The sequence below is a fragment of the Anoplophora glabripennis genome, unplaced genomic scaffold, assembly GCF_000390285.2.
Source record: "Anoplophora glabripennis isolate ALB-LARVAE unplaced genomic scaffold, Agla_2.0 scaffold370, whole genome shotgun sequence".
In the NCBI taxonomy this organism is placed as follows: Eukaryota; Metazoa; Arthropoda; class Insecta; order Coleoptera; family Cerambycidae; genus Anoplophora; species Anoplophora glabripennis.
The window spans coordinates 310,436-333,548 of NW_019416978.1; the positions used below are offsets into that span (position 1 = coordinate 310,436).

At 32.5% G+C, this 23,113-nt stretch overlaps 1 protein-coding gene across 2 annotated transcripts; it reads right to left on the reverse strand.

The window, feature by feature from the left end:
* Positions 1-1,732: 1,732 nt before the first annotated feature.
* LOC108910513 (heart- and neural crest derivatives-expressed protein 2-like) lies at positions 1,733-21,813 on the reverse strand. 2 transcript variants are annotated; one of them, XM_018715134.1, is made up of 6 exons: positions 21,637-21,813; positions 14,613-14,780; positions 14,358-14,548; positions 11,480-11,656; positions 2,944-3,067; positions 1,733-1,873 (listed from the first exon to the last, which is right to left on the reverse strand). In XM_018715134.1, the coding sequence occupies exons 1-5, from the start codon at positions 21,719-21,721 to the stop codon at positions 2,975-2,977; spliced, it is 714 nt and encodes a 237-aa protein (XP_018570650.1). In that variant the 5' UTR covers positions 21,722-21,813; the 3' UTR covers positions 1,733-1,873; positions 2,944-2,974. The 2 variants fall into 2 exon arrangements, with proteins under 2 accessions (XP_018570650.1, XP_018570649.1); XM_018715133.1 differs by having other exon boundaries at positions 1,733-3,067.
* Positions 21,814-23,113: the final 1,300 nt, after the last annotated feature.

A 23,113-nucleotide genomic window follows, 5' to 3' on the forward strand; every position in this document is an offset into this window, starting at 1 on the left:
AAGTGAACAATAAAGTCGCTTCCCTTTATTTTTATATACAGGGTGTTACTTCTAATGGGGGTCACATTTATACGGAAGCTATATTTGACCTTCAGCAACACATATTTTAAGTTAGTTTTCTTGAATATCGTCGTGACAACTTTTTTAAATCTAGTTTTCGAAATATTTATACCCCGCCACTGGACAAGCTGGTGTAACTTCAAACAACCGCGCGCTAGCTGCGAGCGCATACAGCAAATGGTATTCATTGTTGTCAAATTTAGTCTTTCTTGATTTGTATACATACTTTTTCATAATGTTCAAACAGAAATTTAACAATGAAGACACACAAACACAGTAAACACTGAAATAAATAAGTTTATAATACTAGACAAAATTCACTATAAATATTAAATTTTTTCTTCAGGTAATTAATTTGCTAATATTAAATTGTATTCTCATTTATCTGGAACCAGACAGAGATGTAAGACGCTTCAGTTTTTTCGGGCTGTCCTTGTCCCAAAGCAATCAAATATGTCACATGTATAAAGTGGGTACTTGAGATCCAAATGAATACATATTTTTCCATGTTGACAATTTGTTACATCATGTTTAATGCACTTCCATAAAAAGGGCTATAAAACTTTTTTCTTTTAACAGATTGCGCTTTAAGAGCCGGTATCTTTGATATTTCAAGATTATCGGACATGCGTTTGTATAAATATGATTAATAATCCTGTGAAAATGAAATAGTGTCGACATTTGGCAAAAGACAATTAATCATAAAAATATTTAACAATTTACATCAGATTTATTTAAAAAAACTGTTTTCGATTCGCTTAAATTTTTTGTCCTATTTCTTTCCCACCTTGGCTGTAACACGTTTGTTTTAATCCAATATCTCCAAGCTTCATTTGTTTTCATGGCAATCTATCCCGAGCCAATTAAAAAGAAGGAATGATAATTGGTATAAATGAACTGTTGTATATATTTCTAAGTCAATCGGAACAGCGTGGTGAAATATGATCTACTACCGCGCAACACTATCAATGCTCCTTTATTTTGGTTTACTGTTAAGTCGTTGGTAGGCGTGCCCTATTCAAATTTCTCATCTAGTCATCATCATTGCTATATGACAACGTGTAGAATTGCTTTTCCTTGAATATTGTTTACATCGTTTGGGAATACCTAACGCCTTGAAAAAACGCAGATTCTAGGATTGGAAATAGAACTTATTTAATTGAGAAATTATCTCGTAAATGACGTTTTTTTTAGCAGCAAGTGCACAGCATACAGGAAAGCATTTTACTGATTTATTGTACCCTCTCAATTACAGCAGACTAGCATTTCTTAGTAATAAATATAGCAATAAAAAGCTTCTGTTTAGTGTTGTTTTTAAAAAATATTAGAAGACGTTATTGCAGCTGAAATCGGGGCAAAATATTTACTTTAAATTTAACATTTATGTATAGAGGATGTCCCAGAAACAAGTGGCAAAATTTTTACAAGGGACTTTACTGATTTTTTATGAACACATGAATTAACATGCTTGTCGACTGATACCTACTGTTCGAACTTTTGTAATTAAAGACTGGATTTGGTCGTTTTTGAGAGGGACAGGAGAAATGTAAATTTGTCATGATCTGTCAATAAAATCCGGCAAATATTTACAAACAAGTTTATTAAGTATTAAATAATTTAAAATCTGTCGATAAAACATCCATGTTTTATGGACATACAATAATATCGCTTCTTTCTATAAATACAAACTAAAAAACATAAACAGAATGGTAGTGTAAATATCTAATTATAAACCGACTATAATTATAATATATATAAAATTCTTAAGGTGTAGGTAAATGTATACACAAAGGGGCCATCTGGCGAGGCTTGACTAAAATAGATATATTATACACAGTTTAGAGGAAATTTCTACAAATGAAATAACGTTAAAAGAAACATACATACTCCCGTGCGGTGAGTAGCTGACTGTAGCGTACAAAATAAATTTCGAAATGGGCACAATTTTACAAAAATTGATATTTCTATACATAGTGCTCTACAGTCTTACAGCGTAAGTACAAAAATTTGCAGGAACGCTAATGCCGTTATCATAATTTTTTACTACAAATTCAGCTAAAATATGTCATTTTAATGTCACAATACTATTAATATTTTAACTATTTAATACCGTGGGAGAAAACTGATAGAACACTCCGTGTATCAAATATCTTATTCTGTTAATTTTATATAGGGTGTTCGTTTTTAAACGTACCAACTTTAACAGTTGATGGAGGACTTCAATTTGGACAAAAAAATTCATGTCAAAGTACGTTGTAAATCGCTTCTTAACCGAGATCCAGGATGTCAAATATAGGTATTTTTTTTTTTACTTTTTTCGCGATTTCTAAAAAATACTCAGTACTAACGAAACCAAGTTGGGTACGTCTGGTGGCAACATAATGTTCCTTAAAAAATGACATACAAACTATTCTTTACAACTATCACTGGCGTGGTAGACGGGTAGTGCCTCTTTATTAAAAAATTGCTACAAGCCTATGGGTTTTTTGAAATTTTGTGACATTTTTCAAAACGCTGTTCAATTATAAACGAAAAGCTGTTCTTGCAAAATGTCACGAAATTAAAAAAGCTCAGACGTAGAAATTCTATTTAAGAAAGGTCACTGACTACCCGTCTACCACGCCACTGGTGGTTGCAGTGAATCGTTTATAAATAATTTCTAAAGGACACATACCCAATTCGGTTTCGTTAATACTTAGAAAACAAATTAAATTCAACACCTTGTATCTCGGTTGGGAACCGATGTTGACATGAACTTTGTTGTTAAAAACACCCTGTATATACAATTGAATGCCCAAACCCTACAAGCGGCAGAAATTCTAAATGGGTGCCGTGTCAGTTGCAATGTTGATTTTAAAATCAGTTCATTTATTTTCTAGTTACCTCTGGAAAACGTCTGCGCTCCGCCGCTGTGCTAAATGGCCTGCTCCTGTTTCAGTTCCAAAGCCCACACGTGCTGAGGCCAACCTGTACGCCCTTTTGCTTTCCTTGAGGTGCCCAGGTCTTCCTGTTTACAGTGATTATATAAACAACTCTTCCGATATAAGGTGACAGTACTGGATCTGGTACTTCGGGATGATATTTAACTCAAAGTACCAGACGAAGTACCCTTAAGTATTCAAAGTACGGTTTCATCAATAAAGTATGCGTAATCGGTAATGTTTGAAAGTATTTATTTGTTGTAATTCTTAAACGGTTTTTCTTTTTAGGTATTTTTAATGTACAGTGTGGCAAAATATCCAGGCAATAAAACCGTTTTAATAATCGACTTTTGAAGAATTTGCTTTTTGCTAAAAAAATTATCCCAAACAGCCTACATATAAGCAGCCTCATGATTTTCTGTATCTGTCAAATTTGACAGATTCTTTACACAAGCTTGTGGTACCCTTCTATATGTCGCAATAAATTGGCCAATGCGTGGGTCGAATTTAAATTTACCACTTTTAGATTAAAAATTCAAAGTATTACAGAGGTCTAGCTGTATACCCCGTACAACTAAAAATATTTTTGGTGTCATCAAGCAAATCTATCTAAACCATTTTTTTTCTAGAAATAATTGCAACGGATCTTGAACGTATAAATGACGTTAAAATGTCAGCATATTTTCTTTTTGACTATACTGCTTGTAATTTATAGTTTTATGAGAGTACCTACTTAAAACTTAATGATGTTTTAAATGCCCTCATAATTTCAATCAATCGACAGATCTTTTTACAACTGTGCAGTGTAATTTATTGGGAAATCTACAGGGTGATTCAAAAAACCGCTGACAGACTTCTAGAGCAGGTAATACATGAAAAATTAAGACGAAAAGTCTCAATAAGCATAGGGTCGCAAATGCCTCCTTAACGAGATACAGGGCGTTAAAGTTTCTGTAAAATTAAACGTTGTCTGCAAGAGTTCCAAAATGTCTATTTCAAATTTGCGTAGTTAGCACCTTAAGGCCAATGTTTGATGTATTGCTCAAAATTTTATGAGCAGCAATGCGTAGAGACCGGTTCAACGTGACCCTTTTTTAAAAATATTTTCTTCGCCACCGCTAATTTTGTCAAACGGGCACTATTTTCGTGTAAAGTGTTCAATTGTATATCGAATTGGTCTCTTGCAAAATTTTGATTAAAGCAACCATTTTTAAGAAAAACACGTTTGTAGAAACTTTGTAAATCCAATTTTATTTTCATTCATTTTAGTTTCGCATAGTAGGCTTGCACTATTCAAAATAAAATTAAACATCGGCTGTCACTAATGTCACTAATAAGTGTACAAGTGAGTAGCTTATAAGCTTCTTTTTATAATTTTTACGGTTATTTAAATTACTTCAGCTACTACACTATTTTCAATAACAGTATGAATTACGAATATTCACTTGAAAATATGACAGATATGCATGGGCTAGCGAATTTTGTTTCCCGTGATGCAGTTAGGCGGTACAGAGAAATATTTCCTGCACGAAGAACACCAAATCGGCAAATGTTTGATAATATCGATAGAAGATTAAGAGAAACGGGTGAATTAAAAGCAACAAAAATGAATTCTGGACGACGGCGTTATGCTAGAACTCCGGAATCTGAGGAAATGGTCCTGACAGCAATAGAAAATAATATGTTAAATACCCGACAAATTTGTTGAAATTTGAACCTATCACAGTCATCTGTTTGCAGAACACTTCGCGGACAACAATTGCACCCTTATCACTTTCAACGTGTTCAACATTTACTACCTCAAGATTACCCACCAAGACTAGAGTGGTCACGATGGCTGCTTGGCAGGCTTGCAGAGAATCCTAATTTTTCCGCGAAAATCTTATTCACAGATGAAGCATCGTTTACGAGGCTAGGAATAATTTACTTTCACAATAATCATTTATGAAGCGACGAAAATCCTCACGTCATTCGAATAACAAATTTTCAGCACGAGTTTTCAATTAACGTTCATGCTGGCATTATTGGCGACACGCTCATTGGTCCTTTTAGGCTACCAAATAGACTAGATGGCCGGTTTTACCTTAATTTTTTAATGAATGATTTGAACAGCTTGTTAGATGAAGTACCACTGGATGTGAGGAGGAGCCTTTGGTTCCATTATTACGGCGCTCCGGCACATTTCGCTCGATAAGTAAGAGATTATTTAAATATGACATACCCTAGACCCTAGACGGTGGAATGGTCGTCCAGTGGCCCGCCCGTTCACCGGACTTAAATCCTCTGGATCCTTATTTAAGGTCATGTTAAGGAGCTGATTTACGTAACTCCAGTAAATTCGATTGATGAATTATGACAAAGAATTCAACAAGCCTTTCAAACAATTCGTAACACGCCCGGGATTTTTGAAAGAATAAGAAGATTCTTAGCTCGGAGGGTAGAAACGTGTGTCGAATCACAAGGTGGTCACTTCCAGCACCTACTCTGATATTTTACATTATTTCCAGTTATACAATTTTTATCATTATCATTCACCCTTAAATTTGTTGTTTATTGTTTACGTTATTTCATTCTGACAAAATTAGTTGAAACCTAAATTACTCAAAAACTGTAGCTTTAATCAAAATTTTGCGAGACCAATTCGATAGACAATTGAACACTTTACACGAAAATAGTGCCCGTTTGACAAAATTAGCAGTGGCGTAGAAAATATTTTTAAAAAAGGGTCACGTTGATCCCGTCTCTACTCTCTAGGACACTGCTGCTCATAAAATTTTGAGCAGTACTTCAAACATTGGTCTTAAGGTGCTAACGACGCATAGCAAATTTGAAATAGAAATGTTCAGGCATTTTGGAATTATTGCAGACAATGTTTAATTTTACAGAAACTTTGACGCCCTGTATCTCGTTAAGGAGGCATTTGCGACCCTATGTTTATTAAGACTTTTCGTCTTAATTCTGCATGTATTATCTTGTCTAGAAGTCTGTCTGCGGTTTTTTGAATCACCTTGTATATGGTGTGGCACTGAAGAACAAAAATCAAACTAAAAGAAAACAATTTATAAAGCGAGTCTTAAATTTAATTGTCTATATAGATATCTCTGTACATCCACCTAACTGACCAGATTTAGTGTTTAAGAATCTAAGAATCTCACAAATGTTATTTTCAAATAAATTTATCTCCAAAACACGAACGCCAGGCACAGCCTGTGCACGACCGTAATTGAATTACAAAAATTCAGGGAATCTCCTCTAATCAATTAGATGCAACGGCGCCCATTCGTTTAACCTTTTCAATTATCTTACTCTAGCGATAATGATGGTATCAGCGCCGCCCCCTAATATATTTGAGTAGTTTGCAGTGTCGGGACACTCGCCAGACCGCAGAGACATAAATGATAGAAAGGGAGGCCCAAAAATTCGACGCCGTTCACGCGTTAGAGGCTATTATTCTCGCGCGTAATTGGATTACCCCACTTTCCTCGATGTGCTGTGACTTGCGGGGTCTAATGTTTTGTAAATTATGAGTTATTAAGGAAATTATACGTCAGTTTCCAAATAGAACGGTTTTGGGAGCAAATTCAGGCCTTCACATACAAAAAAAAAAACTATGAGTTGTTTCCGTTACGAACATGTCTTTTTTGGTACCGTTGGATTGGTTTTCAAGATAAATCGTGCCTCAAAACTTGTGTTCCAATATCTCTTTTCTATCAGTCATTTTGTCGGCCTGCGTAATTGAAGGGAATGGAAAGAAACTAAGATGCGTCATTGCCAGATTAAGCGATTTGTCACAAATTAAACGATTTTCCGGTTGCAAGGCATACTTGTAAAAGGATTCTAAAATCCTAATAAAAACAATATTAGCTATTCGAAAATTTTGATCACGTCTGCCAAAATAACTTTTTTAATTTATAAACCAGCAATAACTAATATCAGGAATTTCTAATCATAATTTTTTGAGCTATTTTTAATTCGTAAATAAATATAATTTTATTATAATAGATTCTAGCTATTAGCCTTGTTTGTGTCTTGTCAGTTTAGTTGATAAATCTGGCAACATTGAAGTACATAATTGCTCATAAAAAATGAAAAAGCAACAGCAATAAACTAAAGTATTCTAAAAATTACTACATTTGGCGCTTAGTGACGCCACAACGAATTTTTCTATTTTTTTTTGGGGCTCAAATGAAGATTAAAGTGAAAAAAGAAAAAGTCCCATTTTGTGATATAGGTAGTTAAAAAGTTAAAGACTATTAGCATTCAATGGTGTAATTATTTTTCTTCTTGTCAAAAGTTTTTGACAGACTTGAACATATTGTGTGGACGTGACACTATTTTTTTTATTTTTTTTTTTTTTTGATTTACTGGTCTCTAATAGTAGTCCAAGAGAATTAAACTCAAAACATTCGAGATATGGCTGTTGCTTGACGTAGATTAGATATTAGTAAAAATCGGTCAAAAATAATATACAGGGTGTCTCATAATTAGCTGCCAACCCAGAACAGGCCGATTCTATGATCAAAACTAAGTAAAAAAGTTCATATGAACATGGGTCCGGAAATGCTTCCTAAGGGCACAGGGACCCATTGAAGAGGGAGGAATGGAAATCATTTTTTTGCAATATCTCTCAATCGCGTTGTGATAAATGAATGAAATTTGGTATACACAGCTAAATTTTGATGAGCAATTTGATGGACTAATCCATTTATTTCCACAAGGTCCATTGGGGTGGGTACGGGGGGGCCCTTGGTACTTTGCGTGTGTAACTTTTTCATCTTTGACTTTTTAACAAATTGGACAGCAAATTCCGTTTTCCCGAACTGTTTTACGTTAAAAAGGTACTCTTGTTTCAAATCGTTATCTTTAACGGTTTCTGAGAAAATCGCTCTTGAATTAATCCCACTTTGGTCAATTTCATAGTAATTTAAACAAAAAAAATTTTTTTGTTTAAATTTAATCTAATTTTAATAAAAAAATAATAATAAAAAATTAAATTAAATAAAAATTAATCCTTTAAATGGAAAAGAGAGGAAAGGAAAATTATTATTATTTTTTTTTGTTTAAATTACTATGAAATTGACCAAAGTGGGATTAATTCAAGAGCGATTTTCTCAGAAACCGTTAAAGATAACGATTTGAAACAAGAGTACCTTTTTAACGTAAAACAGTTCGGGAAAACGGAATTTGCTGTCCAATTTGTTAAAAAGTCAAAGATGAAAAAGTTACACACGCAAAGTACCAAGGGCCCCCCCGTACCCACCCCAATGGACCTTGTGGAAATAAATGGATTAGTCCATCAAATTGCTCATCAAAATTTAGCTGTGTATACCAAATTTCATTCATTTATCACAACGCGATTGAGAGATATTGCAAAAAAATGATTTCCATTCCTTCCTCTTCAATGGGTTCCTGTGCCCTTAGGAAGCATTTCCGGACCCATGTTCATATGAACTTTTTTACTTAGGTTTGATCATAAAATCGACCTGTACAAAGTTGGCAGCTAATTATGAGACACCCTGTATACAATGAAAATACAAGTTTGCGCCAAGAAAAAAAGTGTTATTTGCAGGAAAAATTAAAAACTGCAAAAACACTCAAAAATGACGAGTTTTTTCTCACATTCTCCAATATAACTTCATAAATATGCAGTTAACAGAAAAAACTATCACTGATAAAATTGTTTGTTATGAAATCTGCTACAAGATAGAATTGTTTTGATATGAAAACGAAATCCCAAAACCCGATTCAAATCCGTCTAATGGTTTTGGTATGAGACAATTTGTTACTAAATTTCAGCGCGAAATGTTATTTTTTTGCGTCAGTGCTGGGGTTAAAGTTAGGCATTTTAATTCACTGATTTTTTTACACATACTTAGACTCTTTAACAATCATATAGAATCGTTAATTATAATCAATTTTCTTTTTTTAATAATTTTTAGAGCGATTTTAAAAGTTCGAAAAATTTTGACTATAAACAAATACTTTCGTGAAGCGGTTCTGCGGTTTGAAGAATATACCAAAGTACTAAAAAACAGTTCTTGGAAAGGCGCTTAATTTGAAAAAAAGAACTTTCAAATCGGTCGTATCAGTTCCGATATATCGAGTGTCAAAGTCAAAAAGCGCTAGCTGCAAAACTATGCATAATGTAACAACAAAAATTGAATTTGGTAGGTTATTTAAGAACTTTTCGGATGTGCTTTCATAAATATTATCGCACGTGTGCTTTTTATATGAAAATTCAATGAATATCGCCAAGTCGACCATTTGAGCCGCAAAACCAGGGGGAGGGGATGAATTATAGAAATTGAAATCGCGCGTTCAAAAAGAGCGCGCTCTCTTCGGCGTTCAATATCTCGGCTTCTACTGCTCCGATTTTCTTTTTAAATCGATATAGCAAAATGAGATGAAGTCAATTATCAAGATTTCATTAAAATATTATAAAGCCTTATCGGCCTATTACGACTACTTAAAATTTCACACATTTCATTGTTATACTCAATATTCATGTAAATAATAATACCGATGGTAGGACATACATAATCCACTGTTAATAGGTACTAGTTTTAATAATTACGTGGTAATAATGTTTAAAATCTTGAAATTTTTATTAAAAACTTATGTAATTTTTTTTAAATATACAGATAATTATTTATTTATGTTTATAAAACGTGTTTATTATCGTAGTTTTTCACTTTTTTACAACATCGCTGCTGTTTTCACTTATAATATCAGCATTTGAATAAGTATCGTTTTCCATTATTTTCAAATCGGTATTTAACTAATTGTAAGTAGAAACCACTGTCAAATTAACAGCAAATGATGACTTATGATATATTGCTTAATTTGATTTGTTTGCTAGCAATTTCACAGCCATCCTCACAAGAAATAGGATCATTTTATTTATCACAAAAGCCGTCAAAAGCAGAAAAATTAAAATATAGGTATAGGGAGGTATAATATGGATAGACACAGAGTAAATTTCTACAACAGATTTTGATTAAATATACAGAAAAAAACAAGTTTTGACGTTTCGGTCAAGCAAATTCTACTATAAATATAAAATTGAAATAGGTTGAAGATCATTAGACCATTAGAGATAGATATAGGAAAGCTTTATAGAAGTCCTTTAAAAATACGCGTAGAATCCAAATATGCAAAAATATAAAGGATGTTCCATTTATAATAAGCAAGTATGGGGCGACTACCGGTATAACCGGAAGTGCTACAACAATAGCATTCTTTAATTTAAATGCTCCGAAACCACCAGGTCCCAAATTTTAAAAATTCAAATCGAAGTAGTCTTCGAAATATTCTAATGGGCCGTCACCGTATGACAGGTTACTAAGGGAAGAAATTTTTGAGAGCGAAAACAGCAACTATGCTGTAAAAAAGCGGAATACTTTAAAGTAATTATCTGCATTTTTTTCTATATTATATGCATACAATAAATAAATAACATATTAAATAAAAATTTCAAGATTAAACATTATTACCAAGTAATTATTAAAACTAATACCTATTAACAGTAGATTATGTATATGCTGCCATCGATTGAACGCTTCAAATCACCTCGATTTTCATCACTTCCTTACGTTGTCTTGACTATCTTGCAATTCTATTTTGTAGCAAATTTCATAACAAATAATTTCATCAATAATAGTTTTTTCTGTAAACTACATATTTAAGAAGTTATATTGGAAAATGTGAGAAAAAACACGTAATTTTTTAGTATTTTTGCAGTTTTTAACTTTTCCTGCAAATAGTACAACTTTTTTCCTGGCGCAAACTTATATTTTCATTGCATATATTATTTTCGACAGATTTTTACTAATATCTAAACTACGTCAAGCAACAGCCATGTCAATATGTAATTCTCCTGGACTATAGAATGTTATATGTTCAGTACCGAGGATTTAGGTCAATTGAAGTGTGTGCAACGTCAGGTGTTCTTCAAGGTTCAGACTTAGGGCCTCTCGTGTTTAATTATTTATAAATGACACCAGCCTGAATATTAACAGCGATACTTAGATGTACGCTTACTAACTCATGGAAAAAACTAACTATTTACCAATTAATATCAAAAAAAGAAATTTAAAAAAAGGAATTCGAATACAGTCTATTTACATGAAGGTGAAAAAATGCTACCAGGTAATTTTGAGGCCAAAATATATCTTAGTTCAAAGTTGCTGCATTTGTAAAATACAAGTTAAAAATAAAATATTTTTGTCCTTAATTGAGGAATCAATGAACCAATTATCTTCAAATTTGACAAGAGATACAGCAACATGTTATTATTATCGCAACATATCCAGTTTTTTTAATAGTACCGGTCAAAATTATGGTAAAGGAATTTACGGGTGTGTATAGAAAAGTGTTCCTAAAACATTTTTTTTAATCAGACAATTTTTGCACATAGGAAGTAAACTACATTAATCCTGTCTGTCATGCAGCGAAAGCTAATAAAAACAAATTAGCAGAGACGGAAAACAGGGGCTTACCGAATTGACACTTTTAGGCGACGATTGCCCAGGGCAGTCATTTACTTGTGCGGGGTTACTGGTCGATTTCCTGGAAATCGTCCCCAGTTCAGCTTTAAAACCTCCCGCTGTATCGTCCGTTTCCAGTGCCCTGGTTAAGTACGAGATGTAGGACGTAGCTAACCTCAGAGTTTTTATCTAAAACAAAAAGAAACACATATTTGAATGGGTGGTTCTGCCACATCGAAAATAAATAGAAATTTTAAATAAATAATCAATCTCACACTGAGAATATTAGTTTTCTATAAAAGGTGTCCAGTGAATGTCTACTCGAGAATTAATAATTTGACGTCAGCAATCTTTCCTTAAGGTGTGTAGTTAGTGATCACCCTGTACTATGGCTCATTTTGCGAAAACCTGTTAATAATAGTGATAGTTCCGGTTTTGCTAGGATCGTCCAAGAATACAATCCTGTCTTGGCATAATATGTGCAAATTTTTCGGAGTACATATGTAAGTCAAACGTAAACAATGCCGTATCGTGTCGATGGTGCGCATCGAAATACTCCTAAATGTGTTCACTAGACTTGCCCAAAAAATTCGACTATTTTTTATTAAAGATATATCGAGAATATCATTCAGAATGACGAAAAATAATATCGTGAGAGTTTGAGCCCTTTAAGAGGTCTATCATCGCTAGTTTCGATTTTCTATTCCTGATCCCATTTTTGCGTCAAAACTGCCAAACCATCGAGGAAAAAAGTATCTACATATATTTTTGAAGGAAATTGAATGCCCTACAAAAAATGTTTTTTCAATTTGACTTTTTAACTTTGGAATTTTGTAAGTAACGAATAAATTAATAACGAGCGTTCTAATAAAAACGTGGTTGAAGTTGGCTCTGACACATTGGACGTAGGGAGTAGCTTATAGCGACCAACTTAACCTCATTTCTCAACGAGCTGTATAGCAGCTGTCAGTTTCAATAACGTTAATGACTGTATAACTTTATTTTAAAGAATAATCGTGATAACAATAACAAACAATTAAAGGAGAACAAACGCAAATCTTTTTTTAACACTGTGTGACAGGTACCGACTGATACTCCCACCATTTGTGATGAAACACGTACAGAAGTTCTTGGCGCATTTTCCATTATTTGTTGGACATTTTCTTTTAATTCTTCAGTCCGCTTTTTAGGTCGGCCGCTTCCTTCTTTTCTTGTTACACTGCCCGTTTCACGAAAAACATTAACACAACGCTGAACTGCACTTTGAAAAATTTTGTACTCAACAACGCCGGGAAATTGATTTTGAAATTCTATGAAACATTCCTCAATAGAATACTTACTTCCATATTCCATCAATCTTGCGTCCATTTCTAAAGTAGGACTCTATGATAAACACTTTTTGTTCTTGAGAAAACACCATTTTAAACGCTTTTTAAAACGAAAATATTCAAATTGATAGCGGCGATATAGCGCTTTGACAGATGACGTTTAAGTTCATTTGCTATACGCTACGCCCTACGTCCAAATTTTCAGAACCAACTTGACCACGTTTTTATTTGAACGCTCGTTATCCGAAAAAGAACAATACAGATTTTCAAAGGAAATTTAATGCTCTACAAAAAAGGTCTCTTAACATTTTTACATAAATTTACTCCTTAAAAAGTTATTCACGATTGAAGTTGAAGTAAAAATTAAATTTTTGTTTTTTCGTTTTAGACCCAATTTTTTTCACTCAATGGAACAAATTGATATTATACATCATCGACAATTATTATTCAAATAAATTAATCACCAAAAATATCCAAAATTCATAATATATTCAAATAATTTTCAATAGTAAAACTACATAACTGTTATTTTTTAAATTATTATTAGACAGTAACGTTCTCGTAGAAAAAATTAAGTGAGAATAAATTTGAATATTTTATGAATTTTGGATATTTTTGGTGATTAATTAATAGAATAATAATTATCGATGATGTATAATATCAATTTGTTCCATTGAGTAAAAAAAATTGGGTCCAAAACGAAAAAAACAAAAATTTAATTTTTACTTCAACTTCAATCGTGAATAACTTTTGAAGGGGCAAATTTATGCAAAAATGTTAAGAGACCTTTTTTGTAAAGTATTAAATTTCCTTTGAAAATCTGTATTGTTCTTTTTCAGATATTAATTTGTTCATTATTTACAAAATTCCAAAGTTAAAAAGTCGAATTGAAAAAACATATCAATTTTCAAGGTTTGATTACATTTACCGAAAATTTCAATCAGACCTTTTTTGTAGCCCATTCAATTTCCCTTCAAAAATACATGTAGATAATTTTTTTTACCTCGATGGTTTGGCAGTTTTGATGCAAAAATGGGATCAGGAATAAAAAATCGAAACTAGCGATGATAGGCCTCTTAAAACGAATATTAACGACTCAAATTCTCACGATATTTTTTTCGTCATTCTGAATGATATTCTCGATATATATTTAAAAAAAAATAGTCGATTTTTTTGGCCCAGTCTAGTGTTCACTTGCCAAATATTAGTCAAAGCTATACAAACGGCATATCTTTTAGACTATTCAACAAGTGAATATTGTTCGGGATGTGATGGTAATTAAAAACACATCAAAGAAAACGAATCTGCCCGAATATACGACCACCACTATCAACACTAAGCTAGTACCATTATGACTTGGTGTTTACTTTCGTAGAACAAAATAATGTTGTAAATGTACACTAGGTGAATTAATTGATATGATATTAGTATACGGGGAGTGTCACCAAAATGCAGCCATGGCATCGCGATTATATGCCCAGCGCTTCTCTTGTTCAAGGAATAGGATACATACAGGAAAACCATGGTGGACATTCTAACAGTATTTTATAAGATCAACTAACCTTTGACAATTTTGTATCGGCGGGAACGTTTGGAATGCAGTCCCTTAAATCCGCGTACGCGTTGTTGATGGACTGTGTTCGTCTTCGCTCTTTCTTGTTCGCCGTCGATCTTCGCTTTACTACCCGTACGAATGGCCCCCCTGTGTGTATGTGTGTCGTTACATCCGAGTCTGCGTTTATCGAGGGATATGCTGAAAATCAATAGGAGTCAAATCAGGACAATATGTAAGTTAAAGAAGGGACGACTCTACTTACTTGATCTGTACGGTGTGTATCTGTTTGGTGTTGAACAGCCTACTTGTGTGTATATTTGGTAGGTGCCTCCTATGGAATTCGGTATGGTGTTTGGGGATGGGGAATCTGACCTGGAGGGGCTGTTCGACCAGAAGCTTGTGTCGTCGCCGCCTACCGTGCTGCCACCATCTGCAACAAATGGTTAGGAACTTTAAAAACCGATTTTTTTACAAAAATAATGTGATTCTTGAGTAATTTTAAGAGAAAAACAGGAATTTGCTTAAACAAATCTAACAGGTTACGGCAATGATAAAATTCAACACCCTGTGTCTCGACAGTCAGTGGCTTTAAATCCTTGGCTGTTAAGACTTTTTGAAATAAAACTAGCCACGATATAAACGTTTCCTTTTACTTTATTCTAAAAGTATTAAGCTAATTCAAATAAATTCAAATTTTTATTGAATTACGCCAAGCTAGTATAGTCTTTCCGAAGACAGTTGAACATGTAATGAAAACGCCTAGCAATAAAATTTAATGAGTTCCATAGGCACCACTAAAAATGTTTTCTGCTAAAGGTAAAAAATAATATTAATTTGTATACAGGGTATCCGGAAATGATGAACAAAAAATTTAGAGGATAATTCTAGACCGAAAATAAATCCTACCTCTTTCTATAACATTTTTTCCAAAACTGATTATTAACGGAGTTACAGGGTGTTAAAGTTAAATTTTATTTGCAGTTTTTTTGCAATACCTTTTGCCACACTTATAATATTTTGACGAAATTTCGTATATGGGGGTTTTTCGGGATAAGGATTATAAATTTGCCCACCGTTTTTACTCATTTTGTAGAGGGCTTTTGACTGAATATTTCTCCTAACCTTTTGACATAAAAAAGGTATACTTTATTTGTTTCGATAAATCTAACCGATTTCGAGAAAAACGCTAAAATAACAATGCTTGCATATGATGAATACGAAATCATTTTAATTTATTTTCTACATTAAACATAGCATGCTTTGGAAACAAGCGATTAGTTGCCTTGGAAACAAGTTTGTGGAGAATTAGTTTTGACAGATAGTAATTTTGTACAAGTTCTTTTGTAGTAATTGTTATCATAAAAATAATAATAAAAATGAACAACAATTACTCTAACGTGGAGTTGCGGGACATGCATTATTATTACGGTTTAGCTGCTGGCAATGCTCTTGCAGCACGACGTTTGTATCGCGAAGGATTTCCAAATAGAAACCTACCCCAATCGCGAATGTTCAGTACTATTCATCGAAGACTGGGAGAATTTGGATCGTTCAAAACCAAAATTTTTGATGTAGGTCGACAACGGAATACTAGAACAGCAGAAGCAAAAGCTCGTATTTTGAATTAGATAGAGAATAATCCCAATGTATAAGAAAAACTGCTATTTAGGAGGGCATTCCAAAGAGCTCCGTACATGAAACAATACGCGTACCACTACCAAAAGGTGCAAGCCTTATCTGCCGTAGATCCTGCTGCTCGTGTGAATTTCTGCAATACAATTAGAATACTTCATAATGGTAACCAAAATTTTGCTCGTAATATCCTTTTCACGGACGAAGCTGGATTTGGCCATGATGGCTTAATAAACCTCCACAATGAGCATTTTTGGTCTGATGAGAATCCTAATTTATCAATAGAGCGTGGTTATCAAAATAAGTTTTCCGTCAAGGTGTGGGCCGGTATTGTAGGGGACTACTTAATTGGGCCACATTTCTTTCCACAAAGACTCAATGGTGAAGTTTACTTGGATTTTTTAAGAAACCACTTACCTATTCTATTGGAAGATGTACCACTCGGAATAAGAAATGCAACGTGGCTGCTTCAAGATGGCGCGCCACCGCATTTTAATTTAGTGGCCAGATAATTCTTAAATGAAACTTTTCCTGAAAGGTGGATAGGACGCAGTGGTTTTGTACAGTGGGCCCCTAGATCCCCTGACTTAAACCCAATCGATTTCTTTTTTTGGGGTTATCTGAAGACGCTTGTATACAGGACACCTGTGAATAGCGTCGATGAACTGAGAGAAAGAATTGTTGATAATTGTGAGGTAATTAAGCAAAAGGAAGGAATATTCCATAGAGTTCGTCGGAATTTTTTAAGAAGAATTAATTTATGCATTGAAGAGGAAGGACGTCACTTTAAACCTTTGATTTGAATGTTTAATTTGTATTTGTATTGTTCTAGTAACTTATGTATTTTAACCTTATGATTTTGTTAGTAAACCATTCTTTATTTGTTGAGGACGTTATTTTTTATTATTTATCATTAACCACCATCATTTGTTGTTATCATTAACAAATTTTCACAAAAATTACTATCTGTCAAAACCAATTCTCCACAAACTTGTTTCCAAGGCAACTAAGCGCTTGTTTTCAAAGCATGCTATGTTTAATGTAGAAAATAAATTAAAATGATTTCGTATTTATCACATGCAAGCAATGTTATTTTAGCGTCTTTCTCGAAAACAGTTAGATTTATCGAAACAAAGCATACCTTTTTTATGTCAAAAGGTTAGGAAAACAAAAATATTCAGTCAAATTTCGCATAAAGTGTAGCACAAAAAAGTTGGAACCATTCAAATCAAAATAAAGGCTCGTATGTGGCGCCCTCTACAAAATGCGAAAAAACGGTGGGCAAATTTATAATCCTCATCCCAAAAAACCCCCATATGTGGCAAAAGGTATTGTAAAAAAACTGCAAATAAAATTTAACTTTAACACCCTGTAACTCCGGTAACAATCAGTTTTGGAAAAAATGTTATAGAAAGAGGTAGGATTTATTTTCGGTCTAGAATTGTCCCCTGAATTTTTTGCTCATCATTTCCGGACACCCTGTATAATGTGTAGAAAATTTCTATTATATGTTCATTTGGCTCAAACAATTTTATTATATTGATGGTAAATTTTAGTTATAACATATCAAAAAACATTTACATTTTCATTAAATTATATTATACTGCTAGCCAAGAACCAACGTGAAAGTATGACCATATCCAGGAAAGGATGAGAAAAGGTTGTTAGTTTAGATTAGAAAAGTTATTAAATAAAAATAATCAACAATAAAGTAATTCCGCACTGCTACACTGCTAGCCAATTTGCCAACAACTGAAATTTATGGCCCAATTGTCCAGTGCGGCTGTGTTTGTGCGGCGTTTGCGCGCGCAACTTGTCTATACATTTCTACCACCTCCACGTTTAGTTCGACCAGACCTGTATATGGGTACGGCTAAATAAATATGTGCACAAGTTTTTCAAATATTTCAATGCCGAGTGTATGTGTAGCGACCGAACCTGGTACATACTGCCTAGCTCTTTGGTCTTCAATTGAGATCGGAAAGACTGTACATACTCGTTAAACAATTAATAAACAAAATAATATAGTCGGAGCATATTTAAAAACATATACTTTCTGAAATTATGCCAAAGATTTAGAAAACGCATCGTATAAAACGATTTTTGATAAACTCGTTCTAAAAACGATAATTCTATCCGCGGATAATTGGGTTTTTGAATCGTTTCAGTCTCGATTTAATGAAGATACAGGTACACCTACCTATTGTAGGTTTATTTTCATTAACCGCTCCCGAAATAGCTTCTTACAAGATTTACTGGAGGAGTTCATAAAATATCATAAACAAACACACTCCGCGATAATAAAATCTTTAAGACAGTCTGGCTCGTAAAAATCCTTTCTTTATTTGCGATTGTGCGCATTGATGTACAGGAAGTAAGTTGCTCCCACTGGTTTTTACTTTTTGGGTAGGTTACAAATTCAACAAAATGATAATTTAATACTGAATAACGTTAGACTCCTTATTAGTCCATATTATAAAACAGTAAATCATAATTGTAGTTATAAAAATTTATTTTCGAAATTATGGCGGAGTTGCCGGTGATATAAAGTACTAAAATTTTTCATTATGCCCCAAATGAAGTGTGGAAACAGAAATATTCCTTTGTAGTAGCTTGTTTTTGCTTGATTAATCTTTGTCAAGGGTGTCAAGGGTAATAATGGAACAGCAAGAATCCGCGATATTTCTTTGAATGATTCTATGTTTTTTTGTAAAAATACTTGATAATTATTATGATTATTTATGTGTTAATATCGAACAATTTTAACAAACTTTTCTGTTAAATAGATTTCTTGAAAACATGTTGGAGACATCCTATTCACTTTATAATCCAAAACAACGTCAAATTGGGACCAACTTTTAATGCAAAAATAAGAGAAGTGCTATTAAGGATTTCTGGAGAAAATATTCTTCGATGGGGGAGAGAAAAATGTTGATTTTATTTTCTTTCACAAACAGATAAAACAGAAAAGTAACCACCCCTACAAATGTCTTGCGTATCTTTTTTTCTATCGCCAATACCGATACTTAAAACCTCTTATATGTTTTTCATAAATGTAATAATTTTTTAACAAAAAAATAAAATAAACCACAGTACCTACACACAGGATTTTGACAACTATTGGAAAATTTTTAATTACCTCACATGAATCAATAAGGCGTTTTTAAATTTTTTAATATCTTGCACAGGTGTCTTGTACACTTAAACATTTAAATGACCTCATAACAAAAATCTATAGAATTTAAATCGGGTGTTCTAGAAGGCCAAAATCGATTCCTGACATCAGGGAAACTGAGAGCCAATTAAGTGATTTCCAATTCCAATCCACACATTCAAAGAAAACTGTTATTGACGGTGAATTTCGCCTGAAGCATGTAGATTTTTCTCTACACATCTGTGGTTATTAGGGTAATCAATTCTCTTGAAAAATAGGCTTCGTCTGCAAACAAGATCTGTGCCAAAAAATTAGGATTTTGCCCAGTCCTTTCCTGGTAATCTCGGTAAAAGAATTTGAAGTAGAAAAAGTTTAGCCGTTTACTAACAAGAACATTAATGAAAAGTAGAATCAGAAATTAGTTAACAACTTACTAATTTCTGTGGGTCGTTGGCGGAGATAGTTGCTAAAATAAATAAAATTAGTCAGTGTAAAGCCTCTCAGTGCTATCGCATTACATATTTTCGTAAAACAAATACGAGATTGGGAGATACATGACATAGAAATAATAAAATGAACCAACCATTTATTTATTTATCTCGGTATGCGCATATCATAAAAACCGAGTCCCCTGGGCTTTCCCATGAAGATTAAAACCCGTATTTATTTATTAAACAATAATTAATATAATACTGAATCACTTTTCGACACTAGACACCCTTTTTGTGTGACAATCTGTCTATAATAAGACTACCAAGTTCAGTATACTGTTTAAATTTTATATACTTGACACATTTGTCGAGCAAATGTAAGCGACGCTTTATGAAATTATAACAAAAATAAACACACGGTGTATCTTATGAAATGTCACTCTTTGCTACATCCAGCATACATTATAATAAATGCTCGAGCAACCCATATTCAAACAAGGAATAACATAATAAAATACGTGATTGTAATAGAATGGCGAGGGAGAATATTTATTTTTCCAGACAGTTTTTTTCTTTAACGCACTATATAAAAATTTATATTGACATGGAGTAGACCATGAAAAGAGTTTTAAATATAAGGACATAGAAGTTTTGTTGATATACCTACAGGGCGTTTAAATCGGAAGTATCTTCATAGTTTTTCAGATATTTCGAAAAATGCGTGATTTTCAGATTTGGATTTTATCGTTTCTTGGGTTTCTTAGAAACTTTTTTAAGGCATTTCTGCAATTCTATTCGAAAATGGAATCAATACTTATTAACATTATAATGCAGCATAATATTATCTTGCTTTCATAAATCTGCAAAATATGAAATATCAATAATCTCGATTAAAATTTTTTGAATACTGCTTTTATATACAGTTTTTGCAATTACTATCTTTCAGAATCTTTCTTAAGTTATTAAAATAAAGAAATCCCAACGAAGCTAAAATTTATATTAGAACAGAAGCTACAAAACTTGAGGAAAAATGTAATTCCAGGTGTCAATTTTAAGAATGTTTTAAATCCTTAAAAATTTAAAATATTTATTGTTTCCAAAAATGTCTTTGAGTACATGCTTAGAGCAACAGCATATATGCACTTGTAGACTTTTAAACAGTGACATACGATAATTTAGTATTTTAAAATATGTATTTTCTGTTCTATGTTCATTTTATAGAATTATTTATTTTTTTTTAATTATTCGCCTTAGTGTTACTCATATCGTGAATTAATTAAATTTGTCTGGTTTATTAACAGTTATTTGTTCTATATTTAATATATTTTATTTCGGATATTTGAAATAACTAATTTGCTTGCCCAATATTGAGTAACATTTTAATAATACAAAATGATAATGGTTTTATTTATATTATTGAGGTAATTTAAAGTAATTTTAGCAAATTTCACATTCAGGCACATTAAATTTAATAAAATTGTTAACAGATAAGGTTAAATGTAAGCTTGTGCTGCTAGATATCAAATATCTAGGTATAGCGGAAAAATAACTCCATTTCCTCTAAAAGTTAGTTTTAAATATCGGATACGTATTCTTTCAATAGTATCTACTATTTTGACAGATTATTTCTTGATTTAAATAATTACTAATAATAAGTTTCTCTGTGTATTCGTTTCTAGATATACGCACATTTGAAGAGAATTTATGAAAATTTTTATAATCAAATTGAATAATTTTAAAAATAAATATGCAATAAGCGTTTTAAAAAAGTATAGTATCAATCAGCTATTTTTTGGGTTTTATTCAATTTATCATTTGGCTTTCAAAACACTAATATGAATGATGAACTACTGCGTATGTAAATTTTTACACTTGTTATCTTCTTCTGCCAATCCTAGCAGGATAACTAATATATTCCAGGAAATGGGACTTCTATTTTCGACAATAATTTAAGCGTTTTCATTTTTTTAAAATAAATAAGTGTCCCGGCACACTAATCACCACTTATTTATGCAAAAAATCGATGTTCCAAGATGTGCGATGATTTGGGAGGAAACGTGGAATCTTACCAGAAATATAGTGGTAACTGTGTCCAGGATAGCCGTATTGAAACACGTCCTGGTGATGATCCTGAGGAGAGTTATTATAGGACATTTTGGAAAAAAAAAAGAAAATCACACACTCCCGGCCCAACTTTCGATTCGAATTTGAAATGAACACCAACACCAATTAGGAAAGTAACCACTTTATAAACCCGTGGCATTAGAAGACTAAGCTTTTGACTTTTGCGGTTGAACTAATTTTGGATTAAAGGCGGAGCTTTCTGAGGGCATCCAGCATTGCTCGCTCGCAGGGATATGGGAGGAACCCTGTGGAGCCCCTCCTACGTTAATACATAAAATCAATATTTAGGCAGATCAATTCGACAGGGAAAAATAAGACATCCTGTTATAATTTTGACATACGTCAATTTTAAGAATATATATGACTGGAGCTCTTTTATAAACAATTTAAAAAACATAAATATGCAAAGTATAAATTTGTCGCTCATACTTTTTACATATTTAGGTACTAAATATTTTATTTCATTCGAAATGTTGTTTACTTGCTTAAACATTTTTGTCGAAATCTACTGTGTGGTTCAAGTCAGTAATATGTAATAATAGTTCTGGATAAGTAACTGTTACAGATTTTTTAATGTAAAGTATAATTTTTATTGTCCCCGGGTAGAATATTTATGCAAAAAGTGTCACTTTGTTCGCTAGTGAAAATTTTGTCTGATGAAGAATACAGTCCAAGAAACACATATCACGTTTATTAGCCGCTTAAAACTGTTTAAAATCGTATAATATTTGTCTAAATTTACTTGTGATAGTATGAAATCAGGTAGAAAATAGTAAACATCCCACAAACACAGATTATTTAGAACAAGTAAGTATATTATTATCTCAGGCAGACCTGGGAATATTTTGACAAAAATATACCAAATACTTAGTATTTTAAATATAAAATAGTATTTTGTATTTTGTAATTAAAGTATTTTGTTATAAACCCAAAAATATTTTATTATTTATTTCAAATGTTTAATAAACTAAGTAGGTATTTTGTATTTTAAAAAAGTATTTAAAATATTCTAAAAGTAATTTAAATACTCGAAGTATTTAAAATACCCAAAATACAACACGTGTTAAAAAAAATTATACACCTGCAAGCTTGGATTTAGCTCATGCTACTATGCATTCTGCAATGTGCGTTGTTGTATTCGTATTCTGTCTACTACCTTTTAGGTCACTATCATCACTAGTCAAGTCAGTAGTCAATCATCACAATTTCTATGAAAAATTATAATAAAAATATTATGAGTGAATTAAATATTGTGCATCTTATTAATCCAAATGAAAATGATTGTTTCCAGACTTATATCTAGTTTCTTTAAAATTTTGATGATTTTGAAATCGGGTTTGCCTTTCACATACGTTATACTTTTTAAGTCGCATCTTAAGAATTTCAGATTTATTATTTCACAAAAACATTTTAAATACTGTT

What these genes read in the sequence shown, in the direction of transcription:
- LOC108910513 (XM_018715134.1), bottom strand. Translation starts at nt 21,721, where the DNA reads ATGTCCTATAATAACTCTCCTCAGGATCATCACCAGGACGTGTTTCAA. An exon ending in CAGTTACCACTATATTTCTG is followed by an intron (nt 14,781 to 21,636) that starts GTAAGATTCCAC and finishes CATTTGTTGCAG; the next exon opens with ATGGTGGCAGCACGGTAGGC. An exon ending in CCGATACAAAATTGTCAAAG is followed by an intron (nt 11,657 to 14,357) that starts GTTAGTTGATCT and finishes TTTTTGTTTTAG; the next exon opens with ATAAAAACTCTGAGGTTAGC.